The sequence below is a fragment of the Pyrus communis genome, chromosome 14 (assembly GCF_963583255.1).
Source record: "Pyrus communis chromosome 14, drPyrComm1.1, whole genome shotgun sequence".
Taxonomy (NCBI): Eukaryota; Viridiplantae; Streptophyta; class Magnoliopsida; order Rosales; family Rosaceae; genus Pyrus; species Pyrus communis.
In genome coordinates this window covers 25,423,170-25,438,508 of record NC_084816.1, presented here as the reverse complement: position 1 = coordinate 25,438,508, position 15,339 = coordinate 25,423,170, and the positions used below count along the sequence as shown (strand labels likewise).

Here is a 15,339-nt window from a genome sequence, read left to right as displayed (position 1 = left end):
CTTGGGTACGTTTTAATTTGGGGTTGGTATGTTTTCATTTGACGTTGGTATGTTTTCATTTAATATTGGTACGTTTCCATTTGGCGTGGTTTACATTTATATTTGAAAAGTTTAAATTTTTAGACTTAAATATAGTTAAAATTATTTAAAATTTATAGTAGATATTTAAATATAAATTAATTTTAATTAATGTGAAGTAGTTCATGACACACCCTGACCGAGATCGGGGCATGCTGGCCGCCACATGGAAGTGACGTAACCATGTGCACATTGCGGAAGCTAATAAATAATAATAAAAGTACGAATAAATAAAAACCCAGCTATACACAAGGTAAATAACATACATGTGCAAGCGTAAGTGTGAGAAACAAAGTTCAGAGCACGGAAAACCTAGTGCAGTCCGGGAGAAACAACACTAAATAAACACACCCAAAGGTGGTCCTTCACTGGTGATAATCTATCAGATAGCCGGGAAAATCCTCTGGGAAGCCACCAAAAGCGCTAGCCAAACTAGAACCTGGAGGGGCGCAAAACAAAAAGCGTGAGTGGGCAAAAACAAAGTTTTTCAAAAACCATTTCATAAACAAAGTTCTAACCCATCGCCGTAAAACCTGTATACTTCCCAGAAAAAAAAGAATATATACATATATATAAATCATGCTCAGAAATATACCATGCCAAATGCCTCGAAATAAAATGCAAGTACTTAGGTAATGCCAAACAATGTCATGTAATCTGTCAGTCGGAGTCACCTAACGTGACCTGTACGGCTGAATCTAGAGCTCAAATCTCCAACTCACTGACTACACCTGCACACGAGTTGGAACCACCTAAAGTGGTCTGTACGATAGGACTGGGTGTATAATAAGTACGCTCAAGTGCTACAATCACGTGAAGACTGGGCGAATAATCGCAGGTTACCTACGAGTCGAAACCACCTAAAGTGATCTGTACAACAGGACTGTGCACCTAACTTGTATCCAAGATGAGCGTGTGGTGCGGGAGGTGAACATCACATGAAGGACTGTGCCCAACTCTAAGCGGGAGCACTAACACCGGGGGTGCAGGTTATGAGCTCTCTATGCATCTCAATTCACTACTAAACATAAACATAAACCATACTTACCTGACACTTACATGTGCGTCCGCAGCACCAACACACATATATATATTCAACTAATAATGCATAATTAAATGGGCAAACATAATGCATGGCATATAAACGTATAAACATTTCATTTCACTTTCTAGGAAAAACATAAGTATATAGGTATATATGGAAAACCAAAAGCCCACTCACTAGTATGTAGAAGGGTCGTAACCCCCTTACCTCGAGTGACCGCGCTCGTCCTCGGGATAGGTCTCACCTATATGCGAAACAACTATAAAAACGTTAATTTTAAAGCACATAACCAACATTACGAAATAACTTCTCATACAATGCTCAAATGGGGTGTATGAATACACCAACGTGATCTACTCAACCTCACGAACATCCCCATATTTTAAAATAATTTTTCGATACCGCACGCGCCCCCACGTGCCGGCCAAGACATGGCCACACGCGCTGCTCACGCACAGGCACGTGCCTGGCACACTAACGGCGTCAGTTAACGCCGTTAGGAATATTCTGTTAATGCCGTTAGGAATATTCCGTCCAAACTGACAGAATATTTCGTCATCTTCTCCGGCCAAACTCCGGCGCCATCGCCGGCTTCGGAAAACTGGGAAATTTTCAAAGCTTGATATCTTCTTCGTTTTTCAACCAAATTTCACAAAATTGGTACCAAAATGAAGCTTACAACAAGAGGAACAAATCCATACCACTTTCAAGCACTAAAACCCACAGAATCTCGCCGGGAAAACACCACCAACTTCGGCCAAACCTGCAACTCACGATCCCGACGTCCAAAACCTTCAAACGAACCACCCCCGAGCCTCCTAAGAACCTCATCAAGCTTCTTACAAGCTTGAAATTCCCAAAAACACAAGAATTAACGTGTGCATGAACAGTGACCAAATCGGGGGATCCCGAGTTCGACGTGAAAACGAAGGTATCCTTACCTGAAATGGGTATGGTTGAACTCCTAAGGACCTCACGAGCACAACTATGTAGTTTGTTTCCTCGATCTACCACGTTCCCAGTTGTTTTGGGTGTTGTCTGTACGTATGGAGATAGGAAAGAGAGAAAGAGAGAGGAAGGGACAGTGATACGGGACAGGGAAGGGATGAGGGAGTGTGGGGGTGTGTGGGGGGTCCAAAATTAACCAACCAAAACCCCAAAATGACCACACAACAAACAAACATACTAGGGGCAAAACCGTCATTTTACCCCTACGGTACGAAAAGTCCAGGACGGGCTGTCACAGTTCAAGTCTGAATATTTTAATCAAATGTTTCAAAAGGTTAATAAAAAACTTAAAAAACATAAATGTTTAGTTTAAAAAAAAATGAAATGAGATATTTAATTCTAATTTTCTCTTAAAACAAGGGTTTAGTAACAAGGGTTTCGCAATCCCATCTCAATCCATCTCCTCTCTCTCTCGTGCGCCCGCATTCCTTCCGTCGTCTCTCTCTCGCGTTCTCCTGCGTTAAATCGTCTTCTCCATCGCCGAATCGAATCTGCGCTTCCACTTCTCACAAGGGATCCAATTTTTCGCCGATTAAGCAGAGCCCAATCTCCAAGACGATGAATTTGAGATCCCAAGCCTCTGGTTGCTGAGAAAATGGGTTGAAATCGATTGGAATTTGAGATCCGACAGATTCAATCGCTGCCTTGTTCTTTTATTTGGATTTATCGTTTTTCTCTTATTTAATAAAAGAAGAAAACACAAACCAGACTCCAGAGAGATGGAAATGGAGCAGCTGCTGAGCATGGGCTTCCCCAGCGAGTTGGCGGCCCAAGCCCTAGCTGCCACAGGAACAGGGGGCAACTCCATTCTCAAGGCCACAGAATGGATTCTCAACCGCGAATCATCCACATCCGCCGGCCCTAGCACGAATCCGAGCCCGATTTCATCCGGGCGGCCTTGCCAACCCAAGCTCGACCGCTTCTTTCTGTTCCAGTCCAAGCCTCCTTCCTCCGATTCTCCACGTCCCGTCCCCGCTTCCGCTCGCAAACTACAAGAGGAATCGGAATCCACCCCAGCCGCAGGGGGAGAGGGGCCAGAAGAAGAAGCTCCACTCTCCAAGTCGAAACGTCTCAAACTAGCGATCCCAGCAAACCCCAAAAATGCCGACAACAACACCAACGAGCCGTTGTCGGAGCGCATGCGCCCTCGCACCTTAGACGACGTCGTGGGCCAAGACCACCTACTTGCCCCAAACTCTCTGCTCCGCTCCGCAATCGACTGCGAACGTCTCCCTTCTCTTGTGTTCTGGGGTCCACCAGGCGTCGGCAAGACCTCCCTTGCCAAATCCATCATCAATTCCGCCTCCCGCCCTTGCTCCTCCTACCGATTCGTTTCGTTGTCCGCCGTCACTTGCGGGGTTAAAGACGTGAGGGACGCTATCGACGAGGCCCGCAAGAAGAAACAGGCGGCTAAGAAAAAACAAACAGTGCTGTTCGTGGACGAGGTTCACAGGTTCAACAAGTCACAGCAGGACTCGTTCTTGCCCGTCATCGAAGACGGCAGTATAGTCTTCATGGGGGCCACCACCGAGAACCCTTCCTTCCATTTGATCAGGCCGCTCTTGTCTCGCTGCCGAGTTCTTGTTCTCCACCCTCTGAGACCCCACGCGGTTGAGCTCCTTCTCAAGCGGGCCGCCAATGACTCCGATAAGGGATTGGCTCCCGGTGTGCGGATGCATGTACATGTCAATGATGAGGCCATCCATTTCATCTCCGCCAACTGCGATGGCGATGCTCGGGTGGCACTCAATGCCTTGGAAGTTTCTGCAACAACAGCAGCTGCCCGAGCAGCCTCTACCTCTAGTTCCTCGATCTCTAACTCTACCCCTACCTCTACGAATGATGATGATGATCATGATCATAATAAGTTAGTGGCTACTGCTGTTGTTACCTTAGAGGATGCCAAAGAGGCCTTGCAATGCAAACATGTCGCCTCTGACAAAGCGGGGGAAGAACACTATAATCTCATCAGTGCCCTTCACAAGTCCATGAGAGGAAGTGATGCTAATGCGGCCATTTATTGGTTGGCAAGGATGCTAGAAGGAGGCCAAGAACCTCTATATATTGCCCGCAGACTCGTACGGTTTGCTAGTGAAGATGTTGGGTTGGCTGACCCATCCGCACTGAGCCAGGCCGTTGCTTGTCATCAGGCTTGCCATTTTCTGGGAATGCCAGAGTGCAACGTCATTCTTGCACAGTGTGTGGCTTACTTGGCATTGGCTCCTAAATCTGTCGCTGTTTACAAAGCAATAGGGAGTGCACAACAAGTGGTGAGGGACTCTGTCGGACAGAATGAGGGAGTGCCTCTTCATCTGAGGAATGCGCCTACCAAGCTAATGAAGGAACTTGGGTATGCCAACGGATACATCTACCCACCTGACAATCCCTCAGCCAGTGCCACGCAGGCATATCTACCACCCTCACTCGAAGGTTACAAGTTCCTGGATTGGCCGATCACTAGTAATAGCACCAAAACCAAATCCGATGGATGAGAGGTCTTTGGCTCAGGCATCCGGGAGTTTCGAAGATGGTAATATGATCTAGACTCTGCTGCTGGTTAGTGGTTAGCACTCATCACTGATCTGTTTTTGTGGACGATGATGTTCTTGTGTAACCTGGCAGTGCATATGATTTTTGTTCGTACATATATATCTTTACAACCAGAACCAGACAAATGACAATAGTTTTGAAGTTGCTTACTGTCATGACAAACAATACAATTGGGACTAAGTTTTATGTTCAGAATTGAATATAAATAGGCTTTGGGTTACTCCAACTGTTCTCAAGTGCTAGACGCCCGCAAGTTTCATTACTTATTACTCTTGAATTAAAAATAAAAAATAAAAAACCATTGCTTTCCCTATGGAAACGGTGCGTGCATGCTGAAAATTTCGGAAAATAAGTAGTGAATATTACATAGTGAACACGATAATGATGATATTTGATCTTTAAAGGTATTGATAGGGAAGTATTCACTATTCTACGATCTAGTACAACCAAGTGAACAGATGATGATGATGATGATGATGATGATACATTTGATCTTTTACAGATATTGACATGGAAGTATTCACTGTAGTCGATATTACAATCTCAAATGTATTACAACCAGCACAGAAAACGTACAGTGCAGTTATATTAAATCTAGTCTCGATGCAAAACTTGGGTTTCAGTTAGCAGCCACGATCAAGATGCTGTGTGTGAACTTCTGCTAGCCTGCCCCGCATTATTCCCAAATTAACCTGGAATTTTTAACTCGTAATATAAATGAATTTTCTTTTTCGGAAGTAGTAACAGGAATACTACTAAATAACCATATGATGGTCAAGATGATTAACCAAATTGACAAACTACGTAAACTAATGTCATTTGGAATTACATTTTCAAGGAGACCTTTTTCACAATATATAACAAGGAAACGAGTAATAATTATAGAAGTGGTGCATTCATGCATATAACTTAATAAATGATGTCTTTTAAAATCTTTTGATAGCTAGTATCTTATGGTAATGGAGAGCTCGCTGACCAGAACTCGGACAAGTTTAAAACTCCTTTTGCTTGTTTTTTCTGGGTGAAAAAAAAAATGCATTTCAATCCCACTGTCAACCAAATCTACTATCTATCCAGCACGATTTATTTCTTGCCCTTTCCAAAACCACAAAACATGCTATTTGGGAATTTGGGAATCGAATTTTTTATTTCTTTACATCTTTAAAAAATTATGGAGAACTTGGTCAAATTTTGGATTATGATATCTGCATTATAACGCATAAGCATAAATAAAAACATAAGGAGATAACAATACCTCATTGCCTTTGTTGAGCTGAACTTTGCATAAAGTGCAGTATATTAGGTTGTAATTCTCTTGTAGTACTCCGTGCTTACAGAAGGGGCACCAAACTTCCTCCTTGCCCATCTAGCATTACAGCCAAAACAATCTAATCAGTACCAAAGAAGAAGGGACTGATAGTGAGGAATGATTTAGCCTTTTTCTCACGTGGATATAAAGCATATAGCATGCTGTGCCGTCATTAATTTTACCACACTTTGATAGATAAGGAAGTAATTTGACTGGAAAAATAATTAGAAGCTGAGACCACAGCTGTAATAAAATGGTGGAAACCAAAGTTATAATACTAACAAATAGAGAAGAATGATATAGCCATGGAATCAAACTTGCTGCTGCTGTAACAGAATGTTCGCTAGTATGCAGATTTTGCTCAAATAGCAAGAAAATAAGCAACTGGAACAGAGGAAACAGCAAAGATCTCATCTTAATCATGTCATAAGGCTTTATTTGGGTCCTACTTGATGGTCAGGTCATTCATTTCAAACTTCATTTCCTGAAAAAAAAAATTACGAGAATGTTCCTTAATAAAAAATCAGCTTAGGCATAATAAAATCCATAAGCACAAGATAGCCTGATTAAGAGCTCCAAGTTCTCTTACTCCTGATTTGAATGACCCCCATCCACATGGTCATATAATTACCACTTGGCTTTTAACCTAGCCTTCATGAGCTGAAAGGGCCTCTGATTATAAGAGATAGTAAGCCAACATATATAGCATTCCCCTGAACGTAAGTAGGCCATGTGAGACTCAACACATGGACTTTAGACTCTTCTCACGCTATCTCCTCAACCATCTTGGTTATATCTGCCTCATGTAATCTTCGGTAATTCAGTCTAGAGATCTTGGTTTCACAATTTACCCTTTGGATCACACTTCTTTGTGCAGGGCAAGCAGGGACGGAGCCAAAAGTTTCCTTGTGTGGGGGAAACTTATGTTAGAATGACCATATTCTTCCATCAAATAACACATGATCTAGAAGCTGAAGCTCAGATCAAGTTTTAGCTCTGGTGTAGTCAAGAAATCTTAGGCTTCTAGTATAGCTTGTAGTTAAGAGACACCACACCACTAGAGGTGCTCTCAAGAAATATGATACTTCTAATATTACTCTAATAAAAGTTAGGAAATAATATTCTCTTCCATATTTTGCTAAAACCATCATTGGGGAAAATAAAATTATATAACTAGCTCTTTATAGGCAGGGTCAATGTTCATTACAACAGATAATTGGGTTTAAAATGAAACAATGACAACATTAAACGTACTTTGGAGTTAATCAACAGCTAAAGTGATACTCTCTGAGATGCCAAGCATACAGTTGCTTGAGTACAGTTTTTCATTACAATACCAATATCATAATAAAGATTTAATTGATAATATCACTAATCATAAATTCAATGATTAACAATTATTATGATACAATAAAATGTGCAAACTGGATACAAATTCGTATAAATTGTTGCATGGGAATAATCATAACTTTTGCCGTTATACGTGCTTGTCATTCAGTTGCATATGCTCATAAACTGCCGGGGACAAATATTCATCCTCTTCATCTTCCCATGTTTCAACACATATTTCTGTTTCTGCATAGAGCTAGAGTAAATTATAATAGTTGATAGTCAAGAGACTTCTGATACAACAATTGAGCTTATAATTTCATCGGGAAAAAAGCACCTAATTTTTCACCTTCTTTTCTAGTTGGATGAGTAGTCAGGTCTTCATAAAAGATCCTTTGCATTGCTAACAATATCTCTTCACAATCTCCTTGGTATATATTTGTAAGGCCATCGTATTCCCATAACACATCATTGGCCTCAGGGACAGATGTTGAACTCCTTACATTTTCATCCAATGACGACTCCTTAATTTTTTCCAATTCAGCAGAAACTATGTCCTGGAATGCAGATTTGATCAAACCCTGCAAACACTAGTTCCACCCATCTAATTGGAAAGTGCAAACCAAATTCTCAAAGAGAAAATAAAAAGAAAGAAAAAAAATTAGGGACAGAGTGAAGACCGTGGAGTACATTTGGAATATGATTGAGAATTTGTGGAGTGGGCAGCATTCTCATCTTCCAAAGCAACCGCCTTCTGTCTTCTCGAACCCTTTTGTAACAGTTCTCTCTCAGCTACAAAACAAATTACAGATACCAATTACAGTTTGCTAAGCTTACATACAATACACACTAACAAATATTTTCAAATTATACATAATCTGTACAATCAAAATAAACTGGATCATAAAATTGAATAAAAAAGTCCAAGCAAGGATTAAAATTACGAAATAATAATATATGACTCATAAACTTGGATTGTTCGTGGTTTGTGTGATAGAGACCTTATGTTTCCAGCTGTTATGGTTATTGAAAAGAGGATGGGGTTTGAGAGGATGCCGCCCTTCTGCTGCGGCTGCGGCTTCTCCCTCCATTTCCCTTTGTCTAACCGCTCTATCTCTTCTCCACGTTTCCTTCTGAGCTTTCTCTCTTCTTTTCGATAGGGAAACGCTAGGAGACCAACATTTTAAGGTAATATGGACATCAAATTTTGGGAACTAAATAGTGTGGTTGTTGGTGCTAAGATTATTACTTAATTATTGATTAACGTGCTTATTTTTTATTGGTAACATATCATTTGGTTTAAAATTTTATTCTCTCTAGCATTATAGCTAGAACATGTTGAGCGTTACTGTTGACCCTAAAAATTACAAAGCCTACGTGGTGCGCAGACCAAGTAACTAATGAGCTAATTACGTCCTTTGGTCGAATGCGAGGCATGCCAACTCGTCGACCGAGCTTGGCGAAGGAGTAAAATTTGTTGATGTTGCGTTGAGCGCGTTGCTGACTTCTTGATCTTGCAACTGCGGCCAAGGAAGGAACACGTCTTGGCCTTCGGATTCTCGAGTCTGAAGACAAGGCTGCTAGTTCTGCGAAGTTCACGAATCGTCGGCACCGGATTCGGTCACAATGATTATATTCGTAATAGTATAAGCACGTCGAATCGACACCAAACTATATGGACACAAATACTCGAAGGAGATGTATGTCTTGATGGTAAATGTGATTCGACCGTCAGAATGCTGAACTCTGAAACTCACTTGTGAATATCCAATCATAAAATCACTCGGCGTTCAATGTGCCGAATGTTGTAACTTGTAACACCTTACTTCGCCGAGAAGGCTAATAAGGTGACCTCTGCCAATAAGGATTCGAAAACCCTTCTCGACCAAACTTGGATAGGTAACCAGTCGGCCTCGACGCAATGTTGTTTATCCAAACTGAAGGTGCTCCTTGATTGGCTAATTCTACGCCAACAGTGCTATTTATCCAAACTGAAGATGTGTCGGCGGAAAAAAAAAAAAAAAAAAAATCTCAAGATGTTTAAGAGGTTTGCGCAAGGCAGTTGTGTGTTGAATTGGAGGTCCTTCTTCCGTAGCCATTGCATATGTATTTATAGGACTGATGTACTTGCTTGGCACAGCCTGATCCTCAGGTAGAGTCCTATTTCAAATTCTCTTGTATCTGACATGACTTGATCTTTAAAGGATTGCATTTGATCTTTGGTGACGTGGCTTCACCACTTGTTTTCCTCCGTCCATCTTCACAGCACCAACCCGAGAAACATGCATTTAAAACCTAGCCTTCCAAGAAACCTATGTTCCTAGGCTTTATCTAAATGAATATTAAATTCATTTCTAATTATCACCCTCTCATCATTTCATCCTATCCATGCATCATGACTTTTCAAACCTCATCATCAAAAGTCTAGCCTATCTAGGCTTCTTACCTCATCATAACTCCATCACCATCAATTCCTAGGCTTATCATATCACCACCAAAAGCCAAGCCTATCTAGGCTTCTGCATGATCTAACCATACCTGCACTCATCCAATTGATGTCGTGCATATCCCAATATTCTATGTGTTCAACTTAATTAGGATTTAGACAAATATTAGGTTTAAAATATTACTACGAGATAATATCACGATTAAAATCACAACATTATTTCTCAATAATAATTAAAAATCATTTCAACCACCTCGTCATTTAACGGCACTTGATTACTTGGGCCGATAATATAAAATTGGGTCCAAACAGTTTCGTGATGATTTGTTGTCTAATAATTTATTGATATCTAAGTTTTTCCCTATATAATAATATATAATTAAATTGAGAAGTCACGTGACGGTAAACCTATTTTATATAAGTTATTCTCAATCATAATGAGTTTGGTACGGTTACCATATAATTATCATATCAAACTTTTAGAGTGTTAAAATCTAATACCATTACAATACCAAATTTTCCATATGCCATGGAATTCGATTAGTATGGTATGATAATGGTATTGTTCCAATTGGGTATTGGGTTTTCTTATTTTGGTCCAAAACCTTTTTTTGCTTACCCCAAAAAAAAACGCTTTTTCCTTCTTTTTTTTTTTTTTTTTTTTTTTTGTTCTACAAGCAATTCACATATCAAGTTGAAACTTAATATCATCTTTAATTTTAAAAATAATATAATAATTTAAAGGTATTTATTGGTTTGCCTCCTGAATTTGTGTAGAGGTGCTAATTTTCTTTAAACTTTAATTTAGCCGATTATCCCCTGAACTTTCATAATTAACCAATTTTTTTTTCTGAACTTTATCTTTAGCCGATTACTGACACACCCCGACCGAGATCGGAGCGTGCTGGCCGTCACACAAAGGTGACGTAGCCATGTGCACGTGCGGAAGCTAAAGTAGTAATATGAAAGTACGAATAATTAAAAACTAGCAAGCAAGTACTAGAATGAGTGCTAGTTAGTGCGATACAAATTCAGAGCAGGTCAATAGCAGTCCAATTAAAACAACAACAGTAGTACGCCCGAAGGCGACCCTACAATGGGGAGTGTCTGTCAGAACGCCGAAAAGCTCTCAAGGGAAACCACCGCAACGGCTAAGCAACTAGAACCTGGAGGGGCGCAAAACAAAAACGTGAGTGGGCAAAAACAAAGCTCTTTGAAAACCATTTCATAAAATACTTTCTAACCCCTCGCCGTAAAACCTGTATACTTCCCAGAAAATAAACATATGTACGTATGTGTAAACATGCAAAACATGCTCAAGGGTATACCAATCATGCTCAAGATATGCCATGCCAAAATCTCAAAGTGATATGCAAGTGCCCAGGTATAATCATAATCAATATCATGTAATCAGGCAGCCGGAGTCACCTACGTGACCTGTACGGCTACATCTAGAGCTCAAATCTCAATCTCAATATCTAAACCTGCCCACGAGTCGGAACCACCTAAAGTGGTCTGTACGACAGGACTGGGTGTAAATAAGTGCTACGATCACGTGAAGCCTGGGCGAATAATCGCGGGTCACCTACAAGTCGGAACCACCTAATGTGGTCTGTACGACAGGCCTGTGCACCTAGCTTGGATCCAAGCTGAGCCTAAGGTGCGGGAGGTGAACATCACGTGAAGGCCTGTGCCCTGCTCAGGGCAGGAGCACTAACACGGGGGTACAGGTTATGAGCTCTCTAAGCATCTCTATCCACTATTTAATGCAATCGTTAAATAACGCTTACCTGGCACTTACCTATGCCTCCACAGCACCCACATATAAATATGTATATGCATGCTACTACTAATGAATGTGATGATGCATAAACGTTAATAATAACATGCATGGCATAAGGCAAATAACCCTTTTAAATCAATTTCTGGGAATATAAATGTATATAGGTATATACGGAAAACAAAAGCCCACTCACTGGTATGTAGAAGGGTCGTAGCCCCCCTGTCTCGCGTGTGCACGCTCGTCCTCTGGGTACGTGTCACCTAAATGCGAAACAACTATAAAAACGTTAACTTTAAAGCACATAACCCGTTTCTCGTAATAACTTCTCATACATTGCTCAAAATGGACAAATGAATATACCAACGTGCTCTACACAACCTCAGGGTCACAACCATATTTTTAGAAAAAATTTTGGACCCCGCACGCGCCCCCACGCGCCAGCACAGGCACGGACCTACGCGCCCCCACGCGCGGCCACGTGCACAGCACACTGACGGCGTCAGTTGACGCCGTCAGGAATATTCCGTCAACTAACGGAATATTCCGTTAGACTTAACCCCTGCCGTCTGGAATATTCCGTTAAACTTAACGGAATATTCCTGCTTCTTCTCCGGCCAGCCCCCGACGCCGGCGCCGTCGCCGTCGCCGGCGCCGTCGCCGTCGCCGGCGCCGTCGCCGTCGCCGGCACCGTCGCCGGAAAACCTGCAAATCGCTATAACTCTCTCGTTTCTCCACCTTTTTCCACGTTTCTTGCACCAAATTAAAGCCCTAAGCTAGTAGAACATGTCCCAACAAGTTTTAAGGGCTAAAACCACGAGATTATACCTGTCCAAAAACTCCAAGCTCGGCCAACCTCGAACCAGGCCCTCCCGACGTCCAAAGTCGTCCAACGAGTTACTCCGACGCTCCTGGGAACCTCACAAACACAACCACGAGCTCAGAAAACCCAAAAACTTAATGTACAAGCTTTGCATGAACAGTACCCAAAACGGAGTTTAAGAAATCGACGTGAAAACATCGATGTTCTTACCTGAAAAGGGTATATTCGTGCTCCCCTCGACCTCACGATCACAAATCCACCCTTGGTTTCCTCGATCTGCTACGGGATAATGGTTCTTGGTGTGTGTCCGTACATGTACAGTGGCAAAAGGGAGCTCGGGGGAGAGGGAGACAGGGAGAAGACAGAGGGAGAGAGAGCAGTGTCAGTGTGTGTGTGTGTGGGAGTGTGTAAGGTTCCAAACACATACCCCAACACACAAAACAACCCACAACGTGACAAAATCGAACTAGGGGCAAAATTGTAATTTCACACGTGCGTTTAATAATCCCGGGACGGGATGTCACAACCTTCCCACCTTAATAGAATTTCGTCCCGAAATTCAAAACAACAACGCAGCAACCCCCTAGCAGTCAAAGAACAATCGAGGGTACAAATCCCTCATCCGATCTTCTGTCTCCCACGTAGCTTCCTCAACTGAATGGTTCCTCCACAAAACCTTCACTAAATTCACTGTCTTGTTCCTCAAAACCTTCTCTTTCCAATCAATGATCGTCACCGGTTCCTCATCATACGTCAGATCTGGGTTAATCTCAAGCGGTTGAGGAGGTATCACGTGAGATGGATCAGCAACATAGTGTCGGAGCATAGACACGTGAAAAACATTATGCACTCTAGCCAACTCCGGAGGCAACTCCAACCTGTAAGCTACCTCACCAACTCGTTCGGTGACCACGTATGGTCCGATGTACCTGGGACTCAACTTCCCTTTCTTTCCGAACCGCACAACACCTCTCCACGGTGAAAGCTTCAGAAATACCCAATCTCCGACCTCATATGTTCTGTCCGTAGCATGCCGATCCGCTAGACTCTTCTGCCTGTCCTGAGCTGCTTTCAGGTTAGACTTAATCACCTGAACGTTCTGAGTAGTCTCCTCGACAATCTCTGGACCTACTAAAACTCTTTCTCCAACCTCTGACCAACATAACGGTGTGCGACAAGCTCTGCCATACAAGGCCTCAAATGGCGCCATGCCAATGCTCGAATGAAAACTGTTGTTGTAAGCAAATTCCATCAAATCCAATCTTTGGTGCCAAGCGTCACCAAACTGCAACACCGAAGCTCGCAACATATCCTCCAAGGTCTGAATAGTTCTCTCTGACTGCCCGTCGGTCTGTGGATGATATGCCGTGCTGTAAAGTAATCTCGTGCCCAAAGCTTCCTGGAAAGCTACCCAAAACTTCGACGTAAATCGTGGATCTCGATCCGAAACAATACTCACTGGGACACCGTGGTACTTTACAACCTTCGAAATGAATAACTCCGCTAAACGGCTCAGAGAATACTTCTCTCTCACAGGAATAAAATGAGCCGACTTAGTGAGTCGATCGACGATCACCCAAATGCCGTCAAAGCCATTATGTGTACGTGGGAGCTTGTACACAAAATCCATGGTGATATTTTCCCATTTCCACTCTGGAACGGGAAGCGGCTGCAACAACCCAAACGGCTTCTTCCTTTCTGCTTTAACTTGTTGACAAACAGCACACCTGCTCACATACTCGGCTATCTCCCTCTTCATACCCGGCCAATAATAAAACGGTCGAACGGTATGATACATTTTAGTAGCTCCTGGGTGCATGGCATAAGCCGAGATATGTGCTTCATCGAGAATTTCTTTCTTCAACTCCACACTCTTAGGCACAAACATTCTACCTTCTAGCATCAACATGCCATCCGAAACCCGAACTCTGAGGTCCCGCCTCCTTCCTTGCTCTCGAGCTTGAATAAGTTCTTGAGTCTCCTGGTCAGTTACTTGGGCTTCAAGCACCCGATCAACAAGTATCGGCCTAACTTGGAAATTAGCAAGTAATGCCACATCTCGATCTTCGGCTTCTAGCCTTACCCCCGTAGTACGCAAGTCCACCAAAAGAGGAGCACGACTAGCGTACAACGCATTAATACGGCCCTGTGACTTCCTGCTAAGTGCATCAGCCACTACGTTCGCACGACCAGGATGATAATCAATCGTGCAATCGTAATCGCTGAGCAACTCCAACCACCTCCGCTGACGAAGATTGAGTTCCTTCTGAGTAAAGAGATACTGGAGACTCTTGTGATCCGTAAAGATCCTGCACTTTTCTCCGTAAAGATAGTGCCTCCACAACTTCAACGCAAAAATGATAGCAGCCAACTCCAAATCATGTGTAGGGTAATTCATCTCATGGGGTTTCAACTGCCGCGAAGCATAAGCAATCACCCTACCATGCTGCATCAATACACATCCCAGACCATTCAAGGAAGCATCGCTATAAACCTCGAAATCACCACTATCGTCTGGGAGTGCCAAAACAGGTGCATGAGTGAGACAATGCTTCAACCGTTGGAAACTCTGCTCACACTTATCATCCCACTCAAATTTAACATCCTTCCTCGTTAACCTCGTCAGTGGTAAGGCAATCACCGAAAAATCCTTAACGAATCTCCGATAATACCCTGCCAAACCAAGGAAACTTCTCACTTCGGTGACGGTTCGCGGTTGCTCCCAACTCTCTACCGCTGCAACCTTCTGAGGGTCAACCAAAATACCCTGAGCAGAAATGACGTGCCCCAAGAACGCAACTTGGTCTAACCAGAACTGGCACTTGCTAAACTTAGCATATAACTGGTGTTCCCTCAACCTTTTCAACACCAAAGTAAGATGTCGAACATGCTCCGATTTCGACTTAGAATACACCAGAATATCGTCGATGAAGACAATGACAAATCTATCCAAGTAAGGCTGGAATACTCG

The 15,339-nt window shown here is 42.6% G+C and overlaps 2 protein-coding genes across 3 annotated transcripts; one reads left to right on the top strand and one right to left on the bottom strand.

Annotated features, from left to right (window-relative positions):
• The first annotated feature begins 2,515 nt into the window (after positions 1-2,515).
• On the top strand, positions 2,516-4,918 carry LOC137715954 (uncharacterized). The gene has a single exon (XM_068455322.1). It carries the CDS (start codon positions 2,851-2,853, stop codon positions 4,621-4,623), a length of 1,773 nt encoding a protein of 590 aa, XP_068311423.1. The 5' UTR covers positions 2,516-2,850; the 3' UTR covers positions 4,624-4,918.
• A 2,251-nt stretch (positions 4,919-7,169) lies between these two features.
• On the bottom strand, positions 7,170-8,483 carry LOC137714701 (uncharacterized). Of its 2 annotated transcripts, none has more exons than XM_068453843.1 (4): positions 8,321-8,483; positions 8,010-8,111; positions 7,669-7,900; positions 7,170-7,565 (listed from the first exon to the last, which is right to left on the bottom strand). In XM_068453843.1, the coding sequence occupies exons 1-4, from the start codon at positions 8,408-8,410 to the stop codon at positions 7,468-7,470; spliced, it is 522 nt and encodes a 173-aa protein (XP_068309944.1). In that variant the 5' UTR covers positions 8,411-8,483; the 3' UTR covers positions 7,170-7,467. The 2 variants fall into 2 exon arrangements, with proteins under 2 accessions (XP_068309944.1, XP_068309945.1); XM_068453844.1 differs by having other exon boundaries at positions 7,170-7,559.
• Positions 8,484-15,339: the final 6,856 nt, after the last annotated feature.

Coding starts and splice junctions, on each gene's coding strand:
- LOC137715954 (XM_068455322.1), top strand. CDS start 2,851: ATGGAAATGGAGCAGCTGCTGAGCATGGGCTTCCCCAGCGAGTTGGCG.
- LOC137714701 (XM_068453843.1), bottom strand. CDS start 8,410: ATGGAGGGAGAAGCCGCAGCCGCAGCAGAAGGGCGGCATCCTCTCAAA. Junction 8,112..8,320: donor ATAACAGCTGGAAACATAAG/GTCTCTATCACA, acceptor TTTGTTTTGTAG/CTGAGAGAGAACTGTTACAA. Junction 7,901..8,009: donor TTCTCAATCATATTCCAAAT/GTACTCCACGGT, acceptor TAGTGTTTGCAG/GGTTTGATCAAATCTGCATT.